Genomic DNA, 25,776 nt, shown 5'->3' with positions numbered 1-25,776 from the left:
TCATTGCAATACCACATAGTTGAATAGTATAATCATTTCAAAAAGTTTTATTTACCTGCCAAACAGTACAGCTTTACAGTGGTCCAAAGATCTTATCCCACAGCCTCTTGTGAAGTTAAGGGCGTGTTAGTTTTCCGAGCCTCGTGGTCAGTCTTAGCAAAATATTTTGGCTTTTAAACATAATTTATAGGATATGTAGAATATTATTTACAAGCAATTTATTAAGTCAAGTTGAACGCGTCGTACTGCTGGCGGAAACCAGCACTACGTCGCCGAGAAGTTTCCCTCCTTTTTGGTGGTACTGAACGATTTGAACAAAGAGGAAAAAGAAGTGCAACGGTTTGAGAAAAATTCCAAGAGAGCAGCGTTACTGGAAGTGACTGACAGAAGTGTAATGGTTCGGTTCCAGTGGTTTACATCAATCCCCCTCTCTTGTTTTTCATTCATGAAAAGTTCTATAACAACCAGTTGACAGTACAGCCTTTATATGATATCACTTTTCATCATGAGTATTCATTAACTTAATATAAATCAAGCAGCGGAAGCCGCTGGCATGAGGTCAGCACGTCGAAGCTCACGCTGGGAATTCATAACTAAATTTCAGTGTCCCCTCATTCTATAATGCGTAAGGCAACGGAACGTCAACGTTAGCAGCATTTCTTCTCGAATCCTTTCTTACAAAGATCAAACATCACCGTCAAATGATTTGAAACCATTTAGTATTTGCCACCTCCCAACACAAGGGGGCAAAGCTACAGCGGACTCTCCGACATTGCAGTACCGGGTAAATGTAAAAGGGGCATCTAGTGAAAGGAAAGGGCCGGACTTAAAGTCAAAGCACATTCTTTTCTTTTTTGCTCTCAACTTAAACAGAAAGATGGCATTGAGGACCAAACAAAGAATCACATTTCATCTGTACAGCAATTAAATAAAACTAAACAAACATAAATCAGTAGTTTACACACTAATTCTCAGGTGACCGTGTTTTCATTTTGTCATTATTTAACTTAAACTCCTTAATACTCCAGCGCCCCTGCCTCACCCCAATAATAACCTCTAGTCTGAAACACTGGCGACACAGCGACAATATATTACATTACATAACGCTTTCCTGGAGTTTTAATACAACTTCATGCACCGACGTTATTCCTCATCCCATTTCATCTGTAACATTTCAATGTAAACATTGAAAATCTATAGTTATGAGGTTAAAAGAGAGCAAAAGGCATGAATGAAACCTTGTAATTCGGAGCCAGTTGTGCGAGTTCCAGTTCAAACGTCCCGTTGCTAACCTCAATCCGATGACAGCGTGTCTAAAATCTCTTCAAGTATCACAGCTGAAGGCTTTACAGCTGATCTCAGTTTACGTCATTATTAGTCTCTCGCCCACCCACACACACACATACAAAACACAGGAGTCACAAAATGGAATGGGCATTGAAACCTCCTGTGATTTCCAGACATTCACTTCAGAATCAGGGGTAGTTGGGGCTGCACACAGAACTTTGTGACGGAGTGTAATCGAGTTATAGAGAGACGATCGATTTTCCCATAGTCTGTTGAGGGAAAAGAAGCTTCCTCTCTGAAGATGCTTTGGGGAGATCTTTGGGAAATGGCTGCGGTGCTCTTCTGTCGTGCGAGACGGAGAAAGCTGCTGCTACCAAAGAATCCTTCCTTCGGTTCAATCCAACAGCTCTCTCTGGCCATCTCACTTCCTGTCTCTGTGGGTGTGGAATCATCTCGGGCCGACTGGGCATCAGGCAACATCTAAACAGACAAGGGCAACAAAGAAAACCGTCAGCTGCTGGCTAAAAAACACCTCCGAAATTAAGCCGACTGCCCATTCCGACCTTACAATGAGGGGTCAGTGTCGAGCTAAGAGGAAGAGGAGGCTTATGTAACTCTGTAATGCTTCATTCTGTACACATGACGTCTATTGCTTCTGTCCATCCTGAAGAGGGATCCTCCTCTGTTGCTCTCCTCAAGGTTTATTCCCTTTTATACCCATGAACGTTTTTTTTTCCGATTTCTTGGGAGTTTTTCCTGATCCGATGTGAGGTCAAAGGTCATGGATGTCGTATGTGTACAGATTGTAAAGCCCTCTGAGGCAAATTCGTAATTTGTGATATACAAAATAAACTGAATTGAATTGAAGGAGCAGAAAGACACGCACAAATTAAAGAACAAGAAATGTGTCATAAATTGGATGTTGACACCTGAGAAGCAATACACACAAAGACTTAGGTGTAGTTTTTATTGTGCTTCTGGATCGTGTGTGTATGGACCCGGATGAAGACCCTCCCTGCTGGTTAAATGTCCACATCTTTCAAACTCCATGCCACACGTTTACAATGTTTTCTGGCAAAGTATCAAGCGCAATCCAAGATGACATCATCGGGTTAATTTCCCCTGACTTTGTCGAGCTCCCTCCAGAGTCACAAGAGGAGTCAGTGGCATAGCTCAGTCACTTCCCATCACGGTGTGGAGCAGTATCAACGTTATCAGATCATATTTATATTATATTACAAAGCAACAAGAGGACGCTCACTGACCTGCTCCCTGCTGGGCTGAGATATCCTCTGATCCACTCAGAGGCTTCAGGAGGCCGTTCTTCCTGAAGGCCAGGATGGGAACTCTCTCCTCCACCTGCTGCTGCTCCTCCTCTCCCTCAGGGGGAGACAACCTGGAATGTGGAGGCAGTACGATCACCTCTTCAAACTCCCCGTTCTCCCTGGGAAACAGAAGATGGAGAGGAAAATGCTACCCTCCTTACAGCCCACCAATGTGACGATCTATAACCCCAAAAATGTGCATGTTGTATATTCTGTGTATTATGTTTGCCGTAAATCTACCGCTGGTCCGAACGGCTCAGTGCTGTGGCGTCGGGCTCAGGTTGGTGATCGTTGCCGTTGTGCGTCGGGGACGCCGTCACTGCAGATGGACTCGGAGCGGCAGGTGTCACTGAGGAGGAGAGAAAACCAACACGGCTCTCAAGAGACGACCTGGAACGAAGCCGATCTATTTAAAATGTACAACGGGAGAGTTATATTTCTACAAAAATGGTTATTCAGTTTTCCGAATAATTAAAGAATGTATGATCACAGAAGACTTTTTTGTTTTTTGTTACCAGCACCGTCTCCGTTCCTGTTGGGAACAACTTTCTACAGATGGGAAAGAATAAGAAGAGAGTGAACACACAGCTTCTTCGTGGTTAGTCGGACGCCACATTTCTGTTTCTGTTCTGCCTTTACCTTCTCTGCTGTGTCCGAGCGTCTGGTTCTCTTCATGATCTCGTCCAGACGCTGGTTAAAAAAAAGTTCTTTATCACGCACTGCACACAAGGAATATTATGTGTGTGTGTGTGTGTGTGTGTGTAAACAAGAGTCACCTTTTTCCGCTCCAGGCGTTCGGCCTCCTCTTTCTGGAAGTGTTTCTCTCTCTCCTGCCTCACTTGCTCCGCCTCTTTTCTCTGTCGGGACTCTTCCTCCTCTTTCTAACGAACACACACACACACACACAGTTTGATTGTAATGTTCGGTCAACACACAGACGTCTGCAACGTGCGGCCTTCAGTTCGCTTGTACACTTTCTCTCACCTGTTTCAGGAGTCTCTCTGCCTCCTCCCTCTCTTTCTGAAGTCTCTCCTCCGCCCCCTTCCTCTCCTCCTCCTCCTTATTCTTTCTCGTCTCCTCCGCCTGTCGCTGAGCCTCTTCCTCTCTCTTGACTCGCTCCTCGCCCTTGCGGCGAGCCATTTCCTCTTGCGCCAACCTGTACAAACGCAGAAGAAGCCCATTCGAGGATGCAGATGCCTTCAGCAGCATCCGCCTCCTTGCACTCTGGATCACGCGCGCCGCTCACAAGGAGCCCATCCAGCTGACCTCCTCTGCTCCTCCTGTTGCTTTCGCTCCCCCTCGTCTTTCTCCCTCTGCTCGCGGGCCAGGCGCCGATTCACAGCCAGGATACGACTCGCCTCCTCTGGATCTGTGGTGCCTGCTGAGGGCTTGTGTGCTGAAGGACTGCTTATTCTCTCTAGAAGGCATCAACCATGAGCATTTGAACCGGTGGATCTCATAGAGGAATACATAAAAACAATCCACGCTGCATGATAGTGTGGATGTGAAAAGGGTGGTAGCTGACCGCTTGCTGCTGGTGCCGTGTGCTCGCCACTGGTCTTGTTCTGACCCAGTGGCTGCGGTCGAGGCTGAAGGGGACCGAGAGCCTGCTCTTCTCCCCTGCCGTTCGGGGCTCTGATTGGTTGGTGGCTCTCCGGGACTCTGAAAGGACGGAAATTTCCAGGGTCGTCCGCCCCGGGCGACTTAAGCTGCCTGGGAGTTGACGGGCGCCCTGCTGACTTTATTGGAGGCCTGTGTGCAGGAACAAAAAACGGTTTTAATTTACTTCTACTTGCCCAAAACTCTTATTACACCCTCTGCCACGCGGCTCCCAGTAATCCGTAATCTGTTTATGTACCTCATTCTGTCCACAGAGCGTGGTCATGTTCTCCTACCTGCCAGGAGAGGGCGATGTCCCCTTTCTGTTCTTCTTGAATGGTGGCATTTTGGGGGGCAAAGTGAGAATGGGAGCCAATGGGAGAGACAGGTTGCTCCATGACTTCCTGGTATTGTCTCGGTCCTTCTGCTATTGGTGCAGGAGATGGAGTGAAACGATTATTAAATGAATCATTATTAAACATGGGCAGGATCTTGGCGCCGAAATAGGGCTTCACAAAAATGTCCTAAGGGCCACACGCAGTGATCAGGTGATAGAAATGGAGCGGGTATTGACAGCAGCAGAAGAGGATCAGCAACAGGATAAGACTCACACAGCCTTCCTTTGGCCGTGCAGAACCTCTGGCAGCAATTTAGATCAATAAAAAATATAAAAAAATGTTGCCAAAATAAAACATTGACCTTTTCTCAATAAGAGCAACTTACAAGGCATGTATCATCTCAGGCAACACGCCTTCGCTTGCATAAACAATGACCGTCATGGTATGTTGACATTATGGTACAGAAGTGGTCTCATTGGTCGTTTGGATTGTGTCTGGATTATGCATGTGTTTGTGTACATGTATGGTTTATGCATGTGTCTACGGGTGTGGAACAGAAGATGTCCTCTTCAAACTCTCATGGTATCCGCTGTGAGGCTGCAGCAGACGGATGGACAGGGCGTACAGCGGTGTGCGTGTCCGTGTGCGAGGAGCACAAACACAACGTCAAGAACATCAATATTCCAGCAAATAGATTCAAATAGATTATCATACGAATACATCGCATAGAGAAATAAGCACCTGGCTTTGTGTCCCGTCTCACATTCATCACTCGATTCAGTATTCAGTCAAACGCACGTGCAGGTTGATGACCTAACCCACCTGTGTGGTGCCGGTGGTCTTCCTGCGAGCGGTGGTGGTGGACGACGACGACGAGACCGCCCCCCTGCTGAGGCTCCTCTCCTGGCTGCGGCAGAGAGGAAGCGGCGGGGCCTGCAGGGCTTTGAAGGACATGGAGCCCATGGGGTGGCAGGACACTGAGCGAGGACAAACAGGCATGGCTACGGTGACGAACGGGCCGCGGGAGTTCGGAGTGTTACGGGGGGGGGGGGGGGGGGGAAGGTATGGAGCAGGGAGGCGGGAGCGGTTGAACAATGTTGATCATCAGGAGCAAGGAGAAACACATTGAGAAGGAGAGGAGAGAAGGAGAAGGATGTCGCGTGAATTATTAAAGAGAAGGCGAGAGTTTGGGGGGGATGGAAGAGTGATGAAGAGAAGATGATTGGTAGAAACAGAGAAGAAGAGAAAGGAGGTATTAGTGCTGCGGCTTGGAAGCACAACTGCTAATATGATGTTAGACTTTTTAAAAGAAGCATTTAGTATTAAAAAAAAAAGGTTAGAGAGTGAGAAAAAGAAAGACTTTAAAAACTACAACGCAGTAGAGAACATGTTCCATTCACTTTGAACCATTGAAAATGAAAGCATCTTTGCAGGCAGAGAAATACACAACACACAAGAAGTGCACCGTTGCACACTTTAGGCAATGTGTCATGTGTAAAAGTGTGTGCAGAGGAGAGAAAAGAAGACACAGTGGGCTGTGTGCAGGTCAATATGATGAGATGGTGTGTGTGTGTGTGTGAGTGGAAGGAGAGTGTGCGATTACTCAAAAAACACACACAAAAAAAGTCAAGAAAAACAGCAGAATAAAATATCACATCAAAAAACGTCCGAAATACACACACACACATGTACATTATTTATGTCATATTTCAGCATGGGGCTTCTCAAAACAACTAAAGCCAACACACACACCGTCTAAAGCCGTTGTTGCTATAGTACCAGCAGTGGGAGACAGTATATCAAATCGGGGAATACTTCCGGAGCGGCTTACTCGTTGCGACCTGTGTGTGTGTGTGTGTGTGTGTGTGTGTGTGTGTGTGTGTGTGTGTGTGTGTGTGTGTGTGTGTGTGTGTGAGAGCTGGCAGTGCCTGATACAGGCTGGTGTCGGAAGCTTCAGACGGTGTAATGCTTTAAGTCTCAGACAAATCTGATTCACATCCAAAATTGTTCTGTCAAGAGGCCAAAACGTAAAGAGTAGAAGGAAATACGTCGATGCGCTCGCAGCTGTGATTCACCGTCGCGAGTGCAAAGTGTGACTCGTGTGCGTTACCGGTTTGCTCTCCAGAGAGACTCATGGCACTGCGGCTGCGAGCCAGGTAGGAATGCGTCGGCTGCTGCAGGCGGTTCACCACGTTGCTTTCCCACGGCGTCAAGGGGAGACAGCGCAGGCCTGAGCACACACACACAACACATATATGAGGTTTGATGACAGCTTAAAGTGTTTACACCCCACCGATTAGCCTCGGGAATCAAGTCAAAACATTTTGGAAATGATGCGCAATTACGCCATTTGTTGCTCGCACTGCACAGCAGAGGTGAAGTCGTGAGCATGCGTAGGCTGCATACGTCACACCTACACCTGCATGCGCCGGTTTGTTTAGAAGGTCGGCAAACAGCCTGAAGTGAAGCGCAAACACGGGGAGGAGAGCAGCCAAATAAACAGTGCTGAATAAAGGGCACATTACATCTGCATTTATAGGAAATGCTTCAAGAAATAAACGAATGAATCCGGCAAATAGCTGAAGAAGGGGCTGGACGTTTATGCCATGCGGTCATTGCTGGGTAGGAGTGTTGGCATATTGTGCATAATGTGGAGCATATTAAGCCAAGGTGGACGATTAAACAATTAATGAATCTTCACGATAACCTCATTTGCCACTTAGAAGAGCCTTAGGACAGTTTATCAAGCAGAACATGCAGCAGTGCTCCTCCTGATGGTGACGCAGAGCACAAGGTTACAGGTTTCAGGGTGACAGAAGATACAGCTGGGCTGGAAACTGTGCAGAGGAACTCTCATCTACACCTCGTTGTGTTCAAACAACGGTACCATTCGCTTGGGATGTTTCCATTAGGGTCCGTTCAAATATGCGGAGATTTTCTAGACAGAATGAAACTTCACACGTGATCAAATTTGACGTCTGTAATTATGTTCACGTCCCGATTGTTGGGTGTTCATTTTTCAGCTGGGGCAAAAAAACTGCGTACGGTGTTCCCACAAAAACAAAAAGATTATCCTCCAGAGGATTAGAGAAAGGGGTCACACGCTAGAGAGGAAGCTTGATCCGAAGTGCTAACACATGCACGTACATAGCACATGCCGTTTGGTGATAATATTGTAAAAATTGCTCATAAAGTAGGACAACTATAATAATCGACACGTATTGCTATTACATGGACTATCATTGCTTCTGCAGGGTATTCACAACTTTCTGTTGGAATTCCTCAACAGTTTCCAGCCTTCGATCTTCTTGCTTTGCGACAGTGTGTAACATATAATAGGGAGGAACAGAGCTGCGAAAGGTTCCCAGAAAACACCTGTGTTTTTGTGTTGGGTGGTCTTTCCCTGGTGTAGGCGGAGTTTGGACTCAGATTTGCTAATGACAGGGGAGGAGGCTGTTCTCATCTGTAAGCCTGTCAGCAACATATGAACATCAAAGAATACATGTGCTAAGGGTTAAATAACCACTTTAAAAGTTAAGGTGATCAATACAACTCCCATTTCTGAATATTGAATATGATCAGACAGCCAGCAGTGTGTTAGATTCGCCCAACATAAAGATTGAGAACCAGTGAGGACAGATGCCCAAAGATTTTGTTATCCAACGATAACAAAATTAATCTACCAGCGGCTCTAAAATTGACCGATTTCAACATTACATACATATTTTTTAATGTCGTACAAAAGCTTATGTTTAAAGAATGTCAGGTAGTGGTATCAAAGTTTGAAAAGATAACCGTTAATATTACAAATATGGGACTGGGACTAATCTTGTCATCGTATTCTCAGCAAGAAAAAAAAAAGAATTCCCAAAATATTATTCGTTTTTTTTGTCTGTATCAACGTCACCATACCACTAAATCTCAGTAAATAAATAAAAGAAAACTTTGAGCACTTGAGTCACAACACAAATGATTGACATAAGATACAGACAAGGGCAGTGGATACTGTTGTAATGAATAATATTATTCTGTGTGTGTGTGTTCAAGATCATTTCCATTTCCATTACCTCGGTCCGGTGAATGTAGGAGTGTAGCAGAGGAATAGGAGAGGCGCTTTGTAAAAACAGGGTCTGTGTGTTTGGATAAATTCATTGTGGAAACTGACCGCCGTTCAGCATCTAGAAACAAAGACAAACATGATAAAAGCAAATATATGACACATTGAACAGGTGGACAGAGGATGGGGGAAGAAAGAGAGAGCTGGAGCTAGAAATCTCTCTTTGAAGGGTTACTCTAGTCTAATCTCGTTATAACTGGTTAGAAAAAATACTACTGCCAACATGTTGCTCAAGGGGAGAACATGTTAGAAAATGAATTAGTGCTAAATGGGTTTTATGAAATCTAAAAATAGAGCTATAATGGTTTGAATGAATGTGTCTTGGGATATAAATTAAGTTAAAAACTGGATCTCTACATGCAAAACAACAAACACTAATACTGCCATTCACATTGGCCTACATTTGCACTAATGCCACTGCTATAACGTACAGTTACAGCGCTAGAGCCAGCGGGCTAACACTGGCTGGCTAACTGACACAGTGCTTTAATATTCACGTTGGGAGGTCACTCCGTATCTGCGGGAGAGACTGAAAGCACCCTGCATGTGCTCCAGTCCGGCAAGGTCGAGTGGATAGAGGAAAGCCGACTCGACATAACCTGGACCAGGAGGGGAAAGGACAATGGCAGAGAAAACAAAGAGCAGAGAGGAGGTAGAGGGAGATCCGAGAGCCAGGGTGAGAGAGAGAGGTTGACAATAAGGAAGAAAGAGAGAGAAAGAGAGAGTGGGAGGGGCAGAGCAGGGTGTGAGTCAGCAGTAACAACAGAGGGCAGGGGATCCGCAGAGTTCAAATATACACATGGCAGAACAATACTGACACGCAGAGGCAGGCAGACATATTTACACAGGAGACACGCTGTCGGACATCAGGGCCATATGAGAGATATGAGATTTCAAAAGTATTCAATGAGCCTGAGGGCGCTGAGACTCTTAGTTCTGTGAGTTTCTGCAGGTACTGCGTGCAGCGTGACGGTGTGAAAGTACCGGCTGGCGTGCTGGGAGTGTTGGTCTGCAGCGGACCCCCCCAAGACCACCGGTTGGGCTTCTGTTTGGTCTTCTGGTTCCTCTCCAACGTCCGACCGATCACCGCCTCGTGACGAGCCTGAAGTCACGAAAAACACAACACCACAATATCAGCGTGAAAAATAAATAAAACACACCTCGACATGCTCGAGACAAGTCGGCTTAGAATTGACACTTGGGACGCATTCTGTTTGGTCTCTGACAATGAAGCGTGTTTAGGATACACACACACACACACACACCAGGTGTACAAGTACCTGGCAGATACTATCTAAATAGTGAGAGTGCACCAGACTCAGAATGACAGCAAAACCACCCGGTTTATCTCAAACTTGTCCTGAGAATTTTAGTCTCTTGACTCATCATTGTCAATAACCTAATGAGAGCCTGAACTCACCGTAAAGAGAGTCACTCCCTACTGGACACCAACTCCTCAAATATGACATTATACAGTGATGGCTCAAACACAACTCCTCCTAAAGGGTTATTTGGGAGTTTTTCCTGATCCGATGTGAGGTTTTGGGACAGGGATGTCTATGTGTTCAGATTGTAAAGCACTCCGAGACAAATTTGTAATTTGTGAAATTGGGCTATACAAGTAAACTGAATTGAATTTGAATAAAGAAATCCCAACATTTGACACAGTTTTGGATGTTTTGGAGCTTGACCTTCAGAGGACCTCAGTTTACCTAATTCGGCTCGTCTTCCCTCATCTCCAGCCACGACTTTAATTTGTACTCTAAACCTCAAATAACTTCTGAAATCAAACCCGGATCAAAACTACGTTTCCCCACAGTCTCTGTTATGGTGCGAGGAAATTAATTAAGATCGGGAGTCTGTAAAGATCAAACTCCAAATCACTAAAGAGGGATTGGGCATCGTAAATGGTTCACGAAGAAATATGATGTATTAGCCTGTCCACGACGAGTCCGTCGCCCTTGTGGAGAAGGCGTGCATGCAGGTGTGTGTTGGAGGAGCAGAGTGTAATGCACCGGCGTGGACAGGACCATGCGTGTCACACCTTGTCTTCCTCCAGTTTCTGCCGTCGTTTCCCCTCCACGGCGAGCCGCCTCCTGTCCTCCTTCACTCGCTGATCCTCCAGCCTTCTCCTCCTCTCCTCCACCTGCTTCTCAAACTGCAGCCGGGCTCGCTCCTCACGTGCCTGCCACTCGGCCTCCTTGACAGCTGTGGCGCGCACAAACACATCCTCGGTTCATAAGGAGTTGATGCACATGCATTATCGTGTGTTCATTGTTGCTCACATGCTAAAAAAAAAAAGAGAGAGAACTGGTACACACACACACACACACACACAGGCTTATAGCAGCAGTGTGATGGGTCAACTGGAGATCATGTGACTAGGCTTTAGCTCTCAACACAAAGCTAATCCCTCTGCTCCCTCAGCTGGGGCCAGAGGTATGACCACTGTGAACACAAACACACTTCACTAATATAAAACATACACGGCCATGGACTTGCTCAAACCCATCTGTTGTGGTATGCCACACACACAGAAAAACACACACATTCAAAGGACTCCCTAAACCCTGTACCATGGCCTGACCCATTATGCAACATTGACGCCATGGCAACAGGGGGCGCCTGGCTTCAGCTTCGACTTTATGTAACACCCGGGGAAATGGGCCCTTCACCACAGCACCAACCAAGTTCAGCTGGGATATGTTACGGGAAAGACCAACACGAAAGTGAGGGGTGCATTAAAAGCCTCCTGCACACTACAGTACACTCACGCACACAGTCGAGGAATACACACCGTTCAGTTTCTCACGCTCCCCCCGGCGCTCGCGGGCTAACCTCTGTCGCTCGTCCATCCTGTTGAAGAGCAACGAGTCTGCAACGCAAACAACTGTGAGACGAGCAGATTTAACAACCGTGCAACTGGGGGTGAAAGGCAGAAAGGCGATCCTGTACGATCTCTCCACATCATTGTTTTGACGTGTGTGAATTGGGTCTTTGTAGGTCACACTGACCGGCTTTGGCGGCAGCATTGTTACTGGAGCTGTTGCTGCTGGTGGTGTGAGTCGCGGTGGGGCCGGAGGTCGGTGTCACGGCGGGAGTGGAGGTGTGCCCGGAGCCCGAGGAGCCACGGCGGGCGATTGAAGACGATCGGCCGCCCTCCGATATACACTGGGAGTAAGACGCTGGAGAGAAAGACAAACCGGACAAGTGTCAATAACCAAAACATGGCAGAACACAGAGACCAAGAGAGAAAACAACAGATTTGAGAGAGATCATTTTACATTCGGTAGATCCATCACATCCCAAACTGTCATCATAATCATGTAATCAAGCATCTCCATCTGTCCTCTATGGGGAAAATCAAAAGATCGGCACTGCAATGCGTCCATAGCAAACAGCTTTTATTCCTCCATGCCAGACATACAGAGCCTGGGCACAATTTATTAATTTGTGCGCACAAGAACAGACCAGTCTTTCCCCCCCGGGCAAGAAGTACGGTGCGCCTGCTTCAAAGACATCCACAGGCGGTAAACTTGTCGTTGTTTCCAGGTCCATTAAAGATGCAATTAATGACGTTTAATTGCATTTTACTAACAACAATCGCTTGCAAAGCATTGTCAACATGTCTTAATAAGTCATGCCCAAGCTAAAGTTAATTAAACCTTCGAAGAGTCTCTCTCCAGAGCGATCTGCAATCAAAGACAAGCGCCTAAAGAAGGTTGCGGCTGGAATAAACGACTCGACATGTGCACGACGAACAGGTTGCACTCATTTTAATGTTGTGCTCATTCATTAATAACAAAAGGTGGGAACAATTAAATTACCAGCCATGCTCTCACCATGCGAGTCTGTGTGCTGTGTGTGTGTGTGTGTGTGTGTTTGGATGTGGCCGTGTGCCGAGCCATCATGGTCAAACGAGGTCCCGGAGACACCAACCGTAGCAGGAATGATCATAGAGTACTTTTGGCACTTTGCCAGGTGTTTACATTTCTGTCCATCGGCAGACAGATGCCGTCGCTGTGACGGCGTCAGAAAACTTCACAGGTATGTAGACGAGATCAAAACGAAGATCAGAGCGTGACACTTGAAGATGGGCGTGGTCCTTGCAAGAGTAGCGAGCGTGGATAGGAAGTGGTGAAGGGGGAGGGGCCTTTTATTGATAGAATACAGAGAATTTGATCATTTATAATTCAATTCAGTTTATTTGTATAGCCCATTTTCACAAATTATAAATTTGTCTCGGAGTGCTTTACAATCTGTACACATAGACATCCCTGTCCCAAAACCTCACATCGGATCAGGAAAAACTCCCAAACAATCCTTCAGGGGGGAAAAAAGGGAAGAAACCTTCAGGAGAGCAACAGAGGAGGATCCCTCTCCAGTTAAACCTCTTGTTTCAGCAATTACATATTTTTTCTGATCACATGAAAATACGCGTTTACAATATGCGTTACCGTCGGTGATAAAAGATTATGGCACTATTTATTTGTAACTATACCAAAAGGTCACTTGGGTGCCATAAGACATGGTATAGTGTGGGAACAGCTGTGTGAATGATGTATGCGACTGAGAATGAAACTGGAGGCAAAGATTGATCGACAGTCTGCACGTAGCGCCGCTCTTGCGCTCCCCAGCTGACCTTTGGGCAACATTTACAGCCCGACGTCGGCCGCCTGACGGGAAACGAGACGCCGGTCCACTAAACGGTTCTCCCTGCGTTCTCCAACGTTCCCCGTTTGTTGCAGTGTTCCCACTCAGCTCAGAGCTAGGCTGTTGATGAATGACACGCAGCATCGGGCTCAGGGTGACTCAGCACTTTCAGGTGAGCCTCCGGGACACGGGCACCGAGCTTAACATGGGCCCCGTGTGCACAAACGGATGAGCCTGTCCAACATGTGCACACCTTTGGGATTTGGGCTCAAACAGCCGAGACCAACATGGCGACTAATTAGCTGAATGATAGATCACTTTGCAGAGATACTGTGGATGTGCACAAATTATTCTCCGGCTCCACAGACGGCGACCTGTGCCGGAGAATTGGAGCTAGAAATAAATCCGTCGTCCTGACCCAGACTCAACCGACAAAACTCCAACTGACTCTCCCCGAAATAGCAGCGGCTGAACTCACTAATCTCACTCTTGTCTCCGTGGTTTCTTTATCTCTTCACTTCAGCGACTCGTTAGTCCAGTGGGGTAATTAACCGCGCCGGTGGCAGGAGAGGAGCAAAGTACGAGTTTCAAATCCACCGCGGCGCGTTGACCCCGATGCCTCGCTGAACACGCTCAAGTACACTTTGCATTCCAACGCCTCCAGTGATGTGTGACCGGACTCGTCCGTGCGATACCGATAGGCAATATAAGCAATTAGGCACAATGGACTATTTTTCGCGTCCTGCTGCACTTTATGATTTATAATGTCACAGATACTGTAATAGATCTAAACTGCCATCGCTGTCTCCACCCCAACTCATTGATAGATTTTGCGGTAATCCACAAAAGGACGTGGTGGACAAAGACGTGAGGTCATATCTGCAGACGTATTGCATTTCGCAGTCTGTGGGACATCCGCGGTGCACAAGTATGAACAGGTCTACCCTGCCTCTGGTGGAGCGCTATTGAAAGTGGTGACATAATGGCTATTGTGACAGGAAAGGCTGGGCCCGTCTGGGTTACAATAATGTCGAGTCAATGAATGTATTCTTTCCCCTAAAGTAATTCTCCTTGAGCAAATTTGTAGCTCATTGAGAGACGAGGACAATGTCCTGCCACCACATACTACACTGGAAGTATTATAAGCAACTTCCAGAAAGGTCGCATGAATGAACATTTGCTTGTAAAAGACATGAAGGAGCTTTTTCCTTTTGAGCAAGTTGACTTCTCGTGGCTGACAGAGGAGGCCGCCTGACAGGCTGAGTGGGGCGCTTCCTTTTGACAGCTTGAACTGAAGCTCTTCACTGGAAAGTGATGGGAACGCTCTGAACCACAATAATAAGAAAGAATTCTCTACCTTATAAATAATGGCAGAGAAACACAATGAATTGTAAAAAAAAAAAAGAAGAAAGAAAATAAATGTTCCATTAACAATTCAGAATAATGGTATATTCATATTATATAATACTGTTATTAGAACATAGCACACTGAAATGATTCATGATTGATTAATATCATCTATATTATACCCACTCCCATGGGTGCAAATGACTCTTGCGGGAAATTTGGATCTCGACAATAGGAAGTAACTTGATGGATAAAGATACACTTTGCTTACAAATGGCTAACAAACTGAAAAAGCAATGAAAAACAGGTGTTTATCAAAGCAGAAATACAGTAAAGCTGGTGTGCTAATATTTTACCATTTGAATAACAGACAGATGTCCTCTAGTCTGTTAGTATTTGCAAATGAGGCACATGAAGCCGGTCCAGGAGGTTGACGGCATGTCAAAGGTGTGCCTGTTTGCATGTGTGTGTGTGTGTGTGTCATGCATCTCCAGTTCTGAGAGTATATGCATAAACACATTATACATAACAAAAAACACAAGTCAACCTAAAATAAACTCAACATATACTGTCCTGAGTTAGACTGGAGAAAACAAGAGCATGTCTGTGGGTGTGGCTTTGCATAGTAAACCAGACAGAGCCAAATGAAACAAATAGAATACTATGAACTGGGGTCATCCTGGGTGTAAGAAGAGGGCAGCTGAGGGCAGCTGAGGTCAACTTTGCAAATGAGGGCTGTGTGTAGATGAGGGCGACACAGGGTTTGAACTTTAATACATAAATCCTTATAAAGTGAGAGATGGCGTATACGGAGATGAATGCTCTGAATGCAATCCACACATTGAAAACAAATTGCAAACCTCACCGGATTTCTACCTTTCTAACTCATCTGCCTTCACATCCAAACCTACATTTTTTGCCGGACAAGCAAAATGGCATCTTTCTGATCAAAACAAAATACTGCATTTTGCTTGGGGTGTCAAACAACTGAACGTACCAGACAATCGTTCATCGTCTCCCAATACACCATCACATGCAATACAAGTGTCCTCCTGCTGCAGCTCACGGCCTCGTCCGTCTGTTGCTGAGGTCATTAAACAAACAAACTACAATAGCAGAAAGTATAATTGCTTGCATGCACCAGGAAGCCATTTAACAGCCTTTGCAAACACACCAAAGACCATTTCTATTAGTGCTAGCTCCCAGTCAACCTGCAAAGACCCTGGCCACTTCCTGCTCTCTGCATCTTTCATCAAAGGTGCAACACGATTGAGGTACTGCAAAATTATTCTAAGAAGGCTTTTTCAAATCCATATTAGGTCAACCGTGAAGGACCAGCACCTCATCTGTTAGAAAAATATATATCCCTCTCCTCAAGTGGATGTAAACAGCCTTAACTTCAACCTGTACTTTAACATCATAAACATATTTCAAATCTAATCTTCTGGAAGACAGAGCCAAAACAAAACGGTCGTGTTGCTGACAGACCGTGGCGTACGTCTTGGGTTCATTCCTTGTTCAACCTGTGCCGAGGCAGAAGTCCTTGGAGCAAATTGCAAGTCTTTACCTGGAGTTTGGTGCATGATTCAAAGGGCTGCTAATGCCAGGATGTGACCTGTTGAACCCGCCGCTCCTACTGTTCAGATCGGTGGGCCAGACACAACCGTCCTACTTCCTGTAACCAGCTCACACAGTGGAAGATAAGCTCAGATCCAAAGTCCATGGCGCAGTCAGCAGGACGAAGGAAAAAGCTAAAAGGAAGAAATACCAAACAACCGAAAAAAGGGACCACCCAAAAGTTGTTGTTTTTCCAAAATGAAAGGGAAAGCAGGAAGGGAGAAGGAGAGAGGGGTCAGCTTTGGTCGGTGTCACTGTTATTGACAGCCGACTGACACCGACTCTCCAATCCCCCCCATCCCGTTGTCCGTCTGTGTGTGTGTGTGTAAAAGAGACAGAGAGTGAGACATAGGGAGAGTGTGACTTTTTAATCTGCCCCTCCCTCCCTTAGTGTGTGTGTCTGTGTGTCTATGTGTGTGTGTTTGTGTGCAGACGCTCCCCACCCCCAATCTATCTGCACTCACTGGCAGTCAGATTAAATGGTCAGAGCGAGCGATTAACGCTGGGCGGTCCGGGCCAGTGGGTTGCAGGCGAGCGCGCTGCGTGGCTCCAGCCTCCTCTGCAACCTGAGCGGATTAGCCCGAGGCTAATGCTGAGCTACACGCTAAACTCCAGCCAACAGAGAGGCAAAGGGGGCAGAGGGTTGGGGAGGGGGGGGGAGCCCTCCTATCGAGCCCCAGGACCGGCAGTCAGGCCTGGATAACGGGTGCCTTCAGAGGAGGGTGCTACTGCGTTAGTTTCAGCTCGGTTGACAGGCGGCATGTCGAGTCACTCGTTCTGGCGTCTGACGACTCGTTTGATGAAAATGGCCGTGAATACACTTTTCCAGTTTTTATTTTATGATTGTTGTGATGTTGTCAGGAATCTTGTTATTGGTTGATTTGTTTAGATTTGGCATCCAAATGTATAGGAGTTGACCCTGTCATGTCAGATTAAGAATCACTAAAGGCACTCAACCAATCAAAACGCACCTCACCCAATGCGGATCAACTCCATCTATTTTTTTCATTTTTATGTAGGATTAAAAAAGGCTGCACTATTCTTGATGGATTAAAATGTTTCCTAAGATTGAACACAACAACACAGTCTTACATGCCTTGATGAATGTAGGGGATTTATGCACGTTTGACGATTTAGCCTCCTTAAACGTGTAGAATACTTACACTTGGTATACCCTTGAAACGAAGACAGACTGTTGTCTGTTCTCCTCTATTATTTATGGTTTAAGTGAGATGCACATGCTTGTCCCAAGAGAAAACTGCAAAACCCTAATCATGTCTAACACTTAAAGGAAAAGCACTTATTGAGAAATCCGATCAACCCCACGCCTCTTTCTTTATTATACTACGATATTCTTTAGTTCCATGAAGTCTGGTTTAGCTTTGAGCTGCAAGACTTTATGACAGAAGCTAAGAGAATAAGGTGAATCATAAAAACTCCATCTTTAATTCACATTCATATTTGATCGACTTCCTGTCTCCTCGAGTTAAAGAACAAACCCTTCCTTTTTTTTTTAAAGAACAAAGTAATTAAATAATTGAGAAAAAAACACATTGAATGTTACTAAATTAAACGAAACAGGTGCTCCATTGCATCACAGTAGTGTCTCTGCTATACCACATTATTGGTTTTAAGGCCAGCAGCATGGTGCAGATTCAGTCTTGAATACTACAATACCCATGAAGCACGTACTGCCCATAGCTTGTTCTACTCTAGTTCACTACTAATTCTTCAGACCTTAATCCCAAATCAGACAAAAATGGTTTCCTGAAACCAACCCTCCCTGGAAATACAACGCAACAGCAAGTCTCGTCCACACTGAATGAAAATGTGGATGAATGAATAAGTAAATAAACAACAAAGCACATCTTTTGCTCTCAGATAGTTGAAGCTCTGGACTAAACCCCAACAGCAGGAAGAGAAGCTCAGTAGCCAGTGTGCACATTGATAACTTCTGTGACTGCAGACGCATATCGTCCTGTTGACCGCTCTGCTTACTGATGCGTTACAACCGCACATGTGTGAGAAAGACGACACCTTCACTCTCATCTGCTGCCCTTGTGTTCACCCAATCTTGCTTTGTCAGCTGTTCCCACACACACACACACACACACACACACACACACACACACACACACACACACACACACACACACACACACACACACACACACACACACACACACACACACACACACACACACACACACACACACACACACACACACACACACACACACACACACACACACACACACACACACACACACACACGATTATTGTTCTTTTAACAAATACACACACTTTTGTTAAACGCTCCATAACTTCAAATCTTTTTTCAGTAAGTCTACTCGTGTAGACTTTCCAGAGACTGGTTGCACCTTTCTTTTCCCTGGTAGCCTCTCTGTCCCGATATGAAAGTGCAAAAACACACACACGCACACACACACACACACACACACAGTTTAGTAGTTTACATGACGCTCAGACATGCACATCCATTTTGCTCCACACTTAACACTCCCGTCAGTTCCCCTGCATCCTTTGCCTCCATACCTCTCGTCTTCCTCCTGCAAGCATTTCTCCGTCTCTGTCCTTCCTCTTCCTCGTTGATGGTGAAGAGTGCCGGGATGGCTGAACGGCTGCCCCCCTTCCTCAGCTTCCACTTGCCCCACGAGCACCCACCTCCACCTCCACCTCCACCTCCTCCTCCTCCTCCTCCTTTACTATCTGGCATCTCCTGCCCTGTTGCTAGCCCTCGAGCCCCTGGCTAACTCACCGTGCCCATCCCACCCTGCAGTGGGGAGGCAGGTCAGTGGTGGAGTGCCAGAAGATGGTGGGGGACAGGGGGGGGGTCACCCCTAAAAGCCTTCTTAGCAGTGAAGACGGAGATAGCTAACAGCTAATGCTAACAGCTAATTCCTCTGGCTGTACATTGCTGCTCTTAGGCAGCAGAGAGAAGAGAGAAGGAGGACACACCAGAGAGAGAGCAGGAGACATGAAGGAAATGAAATTATGAAAAACAGAGACAGTTAAAGAAGGTCAAAAGACAAAGTTTGGAGAGATGACGAGGGAGACAAACAGAGCTGCCCACTGTGCCGTGTAAACACTGCCTGCGATGGCAGTGCCAGGCAGAGAGGCAGAGTGACAGAGACGGGGAGTGCGACAGAATCTGAGGATGAGCTCTTGTAGTCTGGCTTAGAAAAGAAGACTTAATCCACGAGACCGGCTCGGTCGAAAGCTGGAGAGATTGCAATCATCACTCCTCAAGAGATGCTGATGCTGCTGCCGTCACTCTACTCTTACTGCAGCCCCCTTTTTCATCCTCGCCTCTCTCTTGCCGAGCAAACTTGCCAGAGGAATCACATCACAGAGGCACTGACTGCACACACACACACACACACACACAGACACACACTCTGGCCCAAAGAGACACACGGGTAAGAGAGTGCAGCAGGGCCGTTAAAATATTCAGTGCAAATCCAGCGGTGCAAGGTGAGCCGGTACCGGTGAAGAGTTTCCCTGACAACCGCAGCACACGGACCAATGATGCAGTGGCAGAGTGGGAGAGCGAGAGAGCAGAGGACACACTTTAATGTAACACACAACTGGGGATGCACGTCTATGCACACACACACCAAAGCAAATGATGCAGTGCTGGAGCTGCCTGTGTGGAAGGGGTGTGCTCATAGAGCACATGGTGGATATGTCCCCGCCCCATTCTCTGCTTAAAGAGCCATCAACTATTTGACATCGCAGGTTGGTACAGTAGATATGCAAATCGTTTTATTCATGTCCGGCTGCTGTATACGGGAACAGAAGGACACGGCAGAGAGAATATGCAGATCAACAGTGATATATCCGAGCAGTATGAACAGATACTAAGTTGTGCTTCACTTCCATTTCATACACTGAGCCTGACTGTTCTGGATATGAAAGGGTGAGAAATAAAAATTGGGAAAAGAGAGAATATTTGCTGAGCATGTGAACCGGTCAGACAAAACACACACAGTATGGTGGTCGCCATGGAAGGGCGGGAGAAATAATATAGGGCCATAATAAAGATATTGCAGGTCACATTATTGGAGGTTTATCCAGTAACTGTGCAAACATCAGCCTGAACAACCATTATCGTGGCGTGTGGTTACGCAGGCTAAGCTCGCATCTACCAAGGCAAATACACACAGAGAATAAACAACCAGCATGACAGCTTGAAATCTCTCAAAAACAATGTGGCCCAAGACGATTAAATGATTAGAGACGATAACTGACACCCAGAGAGACAGAGTGCAATTAAGTCCCGCCCACTCCGGAGGGGCAACACCTGCAGGAATCGCTCTCAATTGACTTTGTTTTGTTTTGTGTGAAGGTGCCTCTTTGGCACTTTCTTCTGCCAGCAAACGATACGAAATGCTGCTGCAAGATGGGATGAACTAAGAACACAGTAAATCACCCAGAACTAAGTGTTTATGAGCCGCCGGCTCCAGAAAACTACACAGTCAATAAAACACGAGGCATCAGAGCGAAGAATGAGAAAACTGGACGATCCTGACCGTCTGTTTGCGGAACGTTGAGTTAAGCAACGAACAATGTGTACAGCTAAACAGTATGCAATGGTATTATTGTTATCTTAGCCAACTTGCTCAGACATAGTTTGATAACACCTAACTTTTCCAAACCTCCATCATCATCTGATAGACATATGGTCCTAAAATAATAGAAAATGACATGATGAAATCTAATTCTTTGAGTTAGCGATGTGGAATTTTGTTCGCGTTTCAGCCCAATATTACATATCGTTTCTTTTCCAGTGAGCGTACTTTTCAGATTATGATGCGCTCTGTCTCTATAACAGATTCACGTCTTCTTTTGCTCGGACATACATTAAGGCAACAGTTAGCGGAGCAAATAGCCTAAAAAAGAAACATTCACAGCAGAGTATTCAGTAAAGAACACATTCACACAATTAACGTTCCCGTCAAGCATCTACTGTGTCACATAAAGACATTCAGGGCTGGACTTGCTGCCTCATCTCCCCAGGGTGCACAATGCTGTACAACCACACATGAAAGAGTGATCTGATGTTTGTCCCTGCAGGATAGAGTAATGCTGTAATCCTACCCTCATAAACCGGAGAGGCGAGGCTACACACCCTTCTCACACCAATTGCATATGTGCACAGGAGAGTCACAGGCACGTGATTAGATCAAATATGTTGACTGTTTAATAGACAAATACATTTAGTAATTCAAAAATATAAACTTTAATGTTTAATTAAAATGTTTAGAACAAATCTAGTAGAAGGGATGATTATCTTTCAAGCAAGTCGTATCAGGTGTGCATTTAATTTACATTTTAAAAGTAAAATAGACTTTCCTTGTTTAACATGTTAATGTGAAGCCTTTGTCCTGTGAATACTCTCAGTGTTTAGATGTGGTAGCCACATTGTCTGCGAGATAGATCTGTGATTACATACGGTTTGACGTGGTATAAAATAAACAACAATAGCTGCATAAAAAAATAGGCAAAAGGTCAATGTAAAATGCAAGACTTTCACACCGGGTGACATGACCAAGCTCTGAGATGTAAAACATTCATTTGTCAGCTGATGAATATAGAGATATTGAAACTGGTCTTGCCACCTACTGAGAGAAGAAAATAAACAAAGCATTTTTGTGCAGGCATATTATGAGGCAACTATTGGCACAGATTAGAAAATGGCAGAAAACGGTGGATAATCCCGTAGGACAGTCACAACATTATAGCCAGCTTCACTGTTATGGTCAAAGGCAGTCGAACAGTTCACAGCAGCATGGGAATATAAAATACACGACGCACTGAAGCAAGGAAGTTGTTGTTGTGGAGAGTTGGCAAGCCATCAAGGTATTCATGGTAAAAGTGAAAGATGATGATAATGCTTAGGATAAAAAGAGGAGACAGAAATAGTGACGAGGGAAGAAAGCTATGATGCCGTTTAGTTTTTAGTTGGAATTAGTTGATAAAAGCTGTATGCGAGTAGAAATGTGATATTTTAAGCTCCTTATGGGATACAGTGAAGTCAAAGTGAGAGACATCTGGGTCACTGACTCCTTAAAAGGTGTTGTCGACATACCTCAGTCAAATTATAAATGAAAGATTGTGCCCATTTCATGAACTCAACGACACACCCACTCAACATATAATATCCTTGTTAGTGTTGCTAGTGAATGATAATGATGCTTTTATCACAGTATTGTCTGTATTTCTGCTCTTGGTCATTAGCAGCAAATTAAAAACACCTGTTGTGCTAATATGAATAGAGTAATGGCCAGAGCAGAAACGTGCACATATACTGTTAAATACACCGTGCAGGAATGCTCTGCCTTGTTTATTTATTTATTTATTCAGTATTGAATTACAATAAGGGGATTATCCACAATATTGTTCTTCCCTTGATGCTGGCGACGTCACTGACGGTACGTGGCCATTGCTTCGAGGATTTGCCTGGACATAAAATGATTAGACCGACAGCAGCTCACACACTGCCAAACACACCACCATTTTATTGAGGATTTTATTTGTTATGTTTGTTAATGCATTATGCAAAGAGAAATTACGATTCAAATTGCAGTAAAGCTAAAACAACGCAATGCATTTCAGCTATTTAAAGGGAAGGAGGGGCATTTATTTAGTCCTCGCGTTGATATTTTAATGACGACACCATGAAATAAAAGTTTCGAGTCACGTCCGGTTAACTGGTGTGGTCGGGGGGAAAAAGTTTCAAAAAGGTAGGCCTTTTGACATTTTACAAAAGCATAAACTTACGCCATCCGGAGAACGAGCCCTCTGCTCGTTGCCATTAATTCACCTGTCACGTTGGAGGGGCTCTTGTCAGAATGTCAGCAACAGGTGTGCGCGAGGAGGAGCTCAACATGTCTCTTTTTCGGCCACGACAGCGAGAGGTAAAACTGTAAAACTCTTAGTTTAGAGATCCACGGTCGTGTTTAAAGAAACGTTAAAGCACCCAGTCGGGTGAGCTCGGTTTTGATAGTTAATCCCACTCCCGTGACCGAGCGGCTCCGGAGTCTCTCTGTAGTTCAACGTCAGCGCTCAAACGTCGACAGAAATCAGCGGACGCCCTTCCAGCTTAAAAAAAATATATATATATAGGCTGGTGCTTTTTATTTTCTTATTTAAACAAAAAAAGCTTTGAGAAAAACAACGGGGGAAAAACTTTTCTGTCTGTAGGAAACTCACCTTGGGACTCGGGAGGAGATGCGTCGCTGCCATCCTGGTCCGCCATTTCTCCTGACGTCAGCTGAGAGGGATCAGCGGCAGGAACCCGAGGGACCTGCTGCGATGATGCGGAGACCGGCACCCTCCTGACTCCCTACCCCACCCCACCGGACAGGTGGGGGGGCGACGCAGGCTAACGCCTATTAGTGGAATACACTTCTACTGGTGCGTAAACGTAATCGAGACAGAATAAACTTCCCACACACTATTTATTTGTCTTAATCATCACACATTTGCTTAATTCTAGGCTTTTTTTAAATGCACCTTTACAAGCAAATACGCCTCATACGTTACCTTGGGAAATGGGTATTCTTGCCAAATCCATTCAGAATCTTAATATGGGGTTAATCTGTGTCTGGATAATGATAGTTTTACTGCTTGAAAAAGGACAGCTTGATAAACTTGAAATAGGACAAAGTACAAAGTGAAACTTGATCTCAGGGATGTTTGAAGTACAAAGCTGACATCTAGTGGCAATGCAGGTATAACAGAATGTATTGCAAATATCGCTGCTGTCATCTTTTGACCTTTTGGTGTCTGTATAAGTTTAACAAACCGGTCAGTCATAGTTTTTACATGCACTTATTTGTTATACATTCACATTTATTTTGTACCTCTAACATATAGCACCCACAAACATGAAGGGGAGGTAGAATATTTATAAAAGCATAAGCCTCAGGGTCTATAATATCAACTTTCCCTGAAAAACCTAATGGCAATGTTATTCCCTGGGTGTATTCCTCTTAAACTTGACGAAATGATCTTTGCAAAGATAATACAAGTTTACAAAAGAAAAATTGTAAGTAATCTTTTTAATTAAATTGCATATGAAACATCTTCTTTGTGTAGATGCACATTTTGAGACAATCACAACGTTTGTCAAGATACAATCGCTTTTAATGTACTAACCCACACATTAACACATTAACACTAAACACGGCTATTTGAGTATTCGGCCCTATTCTCTTGTCCTTTTATTACTTTCAATTAGCAAAGTAAAATGACTTTTCCTATTCATTATTTAATTCATATTGCACATATACCCATAACAGGCGCTAAAATCTAGGCAGAAATGTAAATGTGAACGCCAGATTACTTAAAAGCCCTGCTCACTCTGGCTGGTGTTTTCGATGACTCTGGCTAATTGCATCTCAAATCAGGTTGAATCTGGGCGGAGCACGGTTGTTATAATAACATTACGAACGGCTCTGTTCTATTCGTGTCCCAGTAAGCCATGACGGTGTGACATTGAGCCAGCGTACACAATACCAGGGCCTTGAAACCGAAGCCGCTGCATTAAGTTTAGCAATCAATTATTGTATCATTTACACCAGTGCTTTTCTTACTGTGACCTATCGCAACATCTTCCATGAAAAAGCCCGTTGACACGGGTATCAATAGTCCCGTCCTGCCAGGTGCAGCAAAGCGAACATGAGTGAGGAAGCTGTTGAACACGGTCCAATCAGGGACTCTGTGGCTGCACATTATCAGTTATCTATCAGTACTCTAAGATAAAGTTGTGCTCCATTACTGCGTCATCCTTTTAAACCACTTATAAATAAAGTAAACATTCAAACTCTCCTTATTTGTAGCTACATGGGTTTGTAACAATTGTATAGAATAGCCTGAAGGTTCAAACTGCAAACTGTTCAATGTATGGCTATTGTTCTCCATGACCAGCAGAGGGAGCCCTCTTCTTAAATAAAGATTGTTTGACTCATCAGAACTACTCATTCCCATTCTAGCCATTCAATGCCATTCTAATTAGGGTTCATTGATGAATCTTTAAGATGTTTAAATCACAAGATTCAGCTAATTGCAGAGCTATTAAAATGTGAATTGCCTAATGCCCGGAATACGTATACGTGTGCATGTATAACAGTCTAGCTTTGATTGATGTCACATTACCACAGATTTATCAATCCACCAAACATCAACATCTGGCATCATTGAATAACACAGTTCTTAGAAATATACAAAAGGGCGTCTCACCTCACAGTCCCCCTTAACGAAGAAGCATTTCAATTAGACAAAAGGTGAGAGAAATTACCCCTGGGGTTCAACCAACCCAGGGGTATTTGAGGAAAGGATTCTCTAGATGTATGCTAATCTCTTCGCTCATATCGCTGCTATTATGCCAGACTGCAGGCTTACCCCCCCCCCCCCCCCCCCGGACCCCCATAAAATGACTACAGATTGGAGCAGGGACGACTGTAAC

At 45.0% G+C, this 25,776-nt stretch overlaps 1 protein-coding gene and 1 long non-coding RNA gene across 9 annotated transcripts in view; one reads left to right on the top strand and one right to left on the bottom strand.

The window, feature by feature from the left end:
* Window positions 1–24: 24 nt before the first annotated feature.
* Window positions 25–23,666, bottom strand: map7b (microtubule-associated protein 7b). Of its 8 annotated transcripts, none has more exons than XM_056427837.1 (20): window positions 23,520–23,666; window positions 11,681–11,851; window positions 11,464–11,556; window positions 10,711–10,874; window positions 9,651–9,768; window positions 9,164–9,265; window positions 8,617–8,727; window positions 7,925–8,020; window positions 6,660–6,779; window positions 5,372–5,550; window positions 4,508–4,638; window positions 4,138–4,364; window positions 3,879–4,029; window positions 3,597–3,768; window positions 3,389–3,493; window positions 3,252–3,302; window positions 3,128–3,161; window positions 2,853–2,961; window positions 2,553–2,731; window positions 25–1,767 (listed from the first exon to the last, which is right to left on the bottom strand). In XM_056427837.1, exons 1-20 carry the CDS (start codon window positions 23,563–23,565, stop codon window positions 1,757–1,759), a joined length of 2,370 nt encoding a protein of 789 aa, XP_056283812.1. In that variant the 5' UTR covers window positions 23,566–23,666; the 3' UTR covers window positions 25–1,756. The 8 variants fall into 8 exon arrangements, with proteins under 8 accessions (XP_056283812.1, XP_056283813.1, XP_056283815.1 ...); XM_056427838.1 differs by having other exon boundaries at window positions 4,508–4,635; XM_056427840.1 differs by having other exon boundaries at window positions 5,372–5,526.
* The window catches only part of LOC130202357 (uncharacterized), a 27,488-nt gene continuing 24,535 nt past the window's right edge, over window positions 22,824–25,776 (top strand). The window contains exons 1-2 of the long non-coding RNA XR_008833347.1: window positions 22,824–23,050; window positions 23,511–23,723. This is a non-coding gene — a long non-coding RNA (uncharacterized LOC130202357). The remainder of the gene's footprint in view (window positions 23,051–23,510; window positions 23,724–25,776) is intronic.

This window comes from Pseudoliparis swirei, chromosome 12 (genome assembly GCF_029220125.1).
Source record: "Pseudoliparis swirei isolate HS2019 ecotype Mariana Trench chromosome 12, NWPU_hadal_v1, whole genome shotgun sequence".
In the NCBI taxonomy this organism is placed as follows: Eukaryota; Metazoa; Chordata; class Actinopteri; order Perciformes; family Liparidae; genus Pseudoliparis; species Pseudoliparis swirei.
This window is presented reverse-complemented; position numbering and strand designations above follow the sequence as displayed.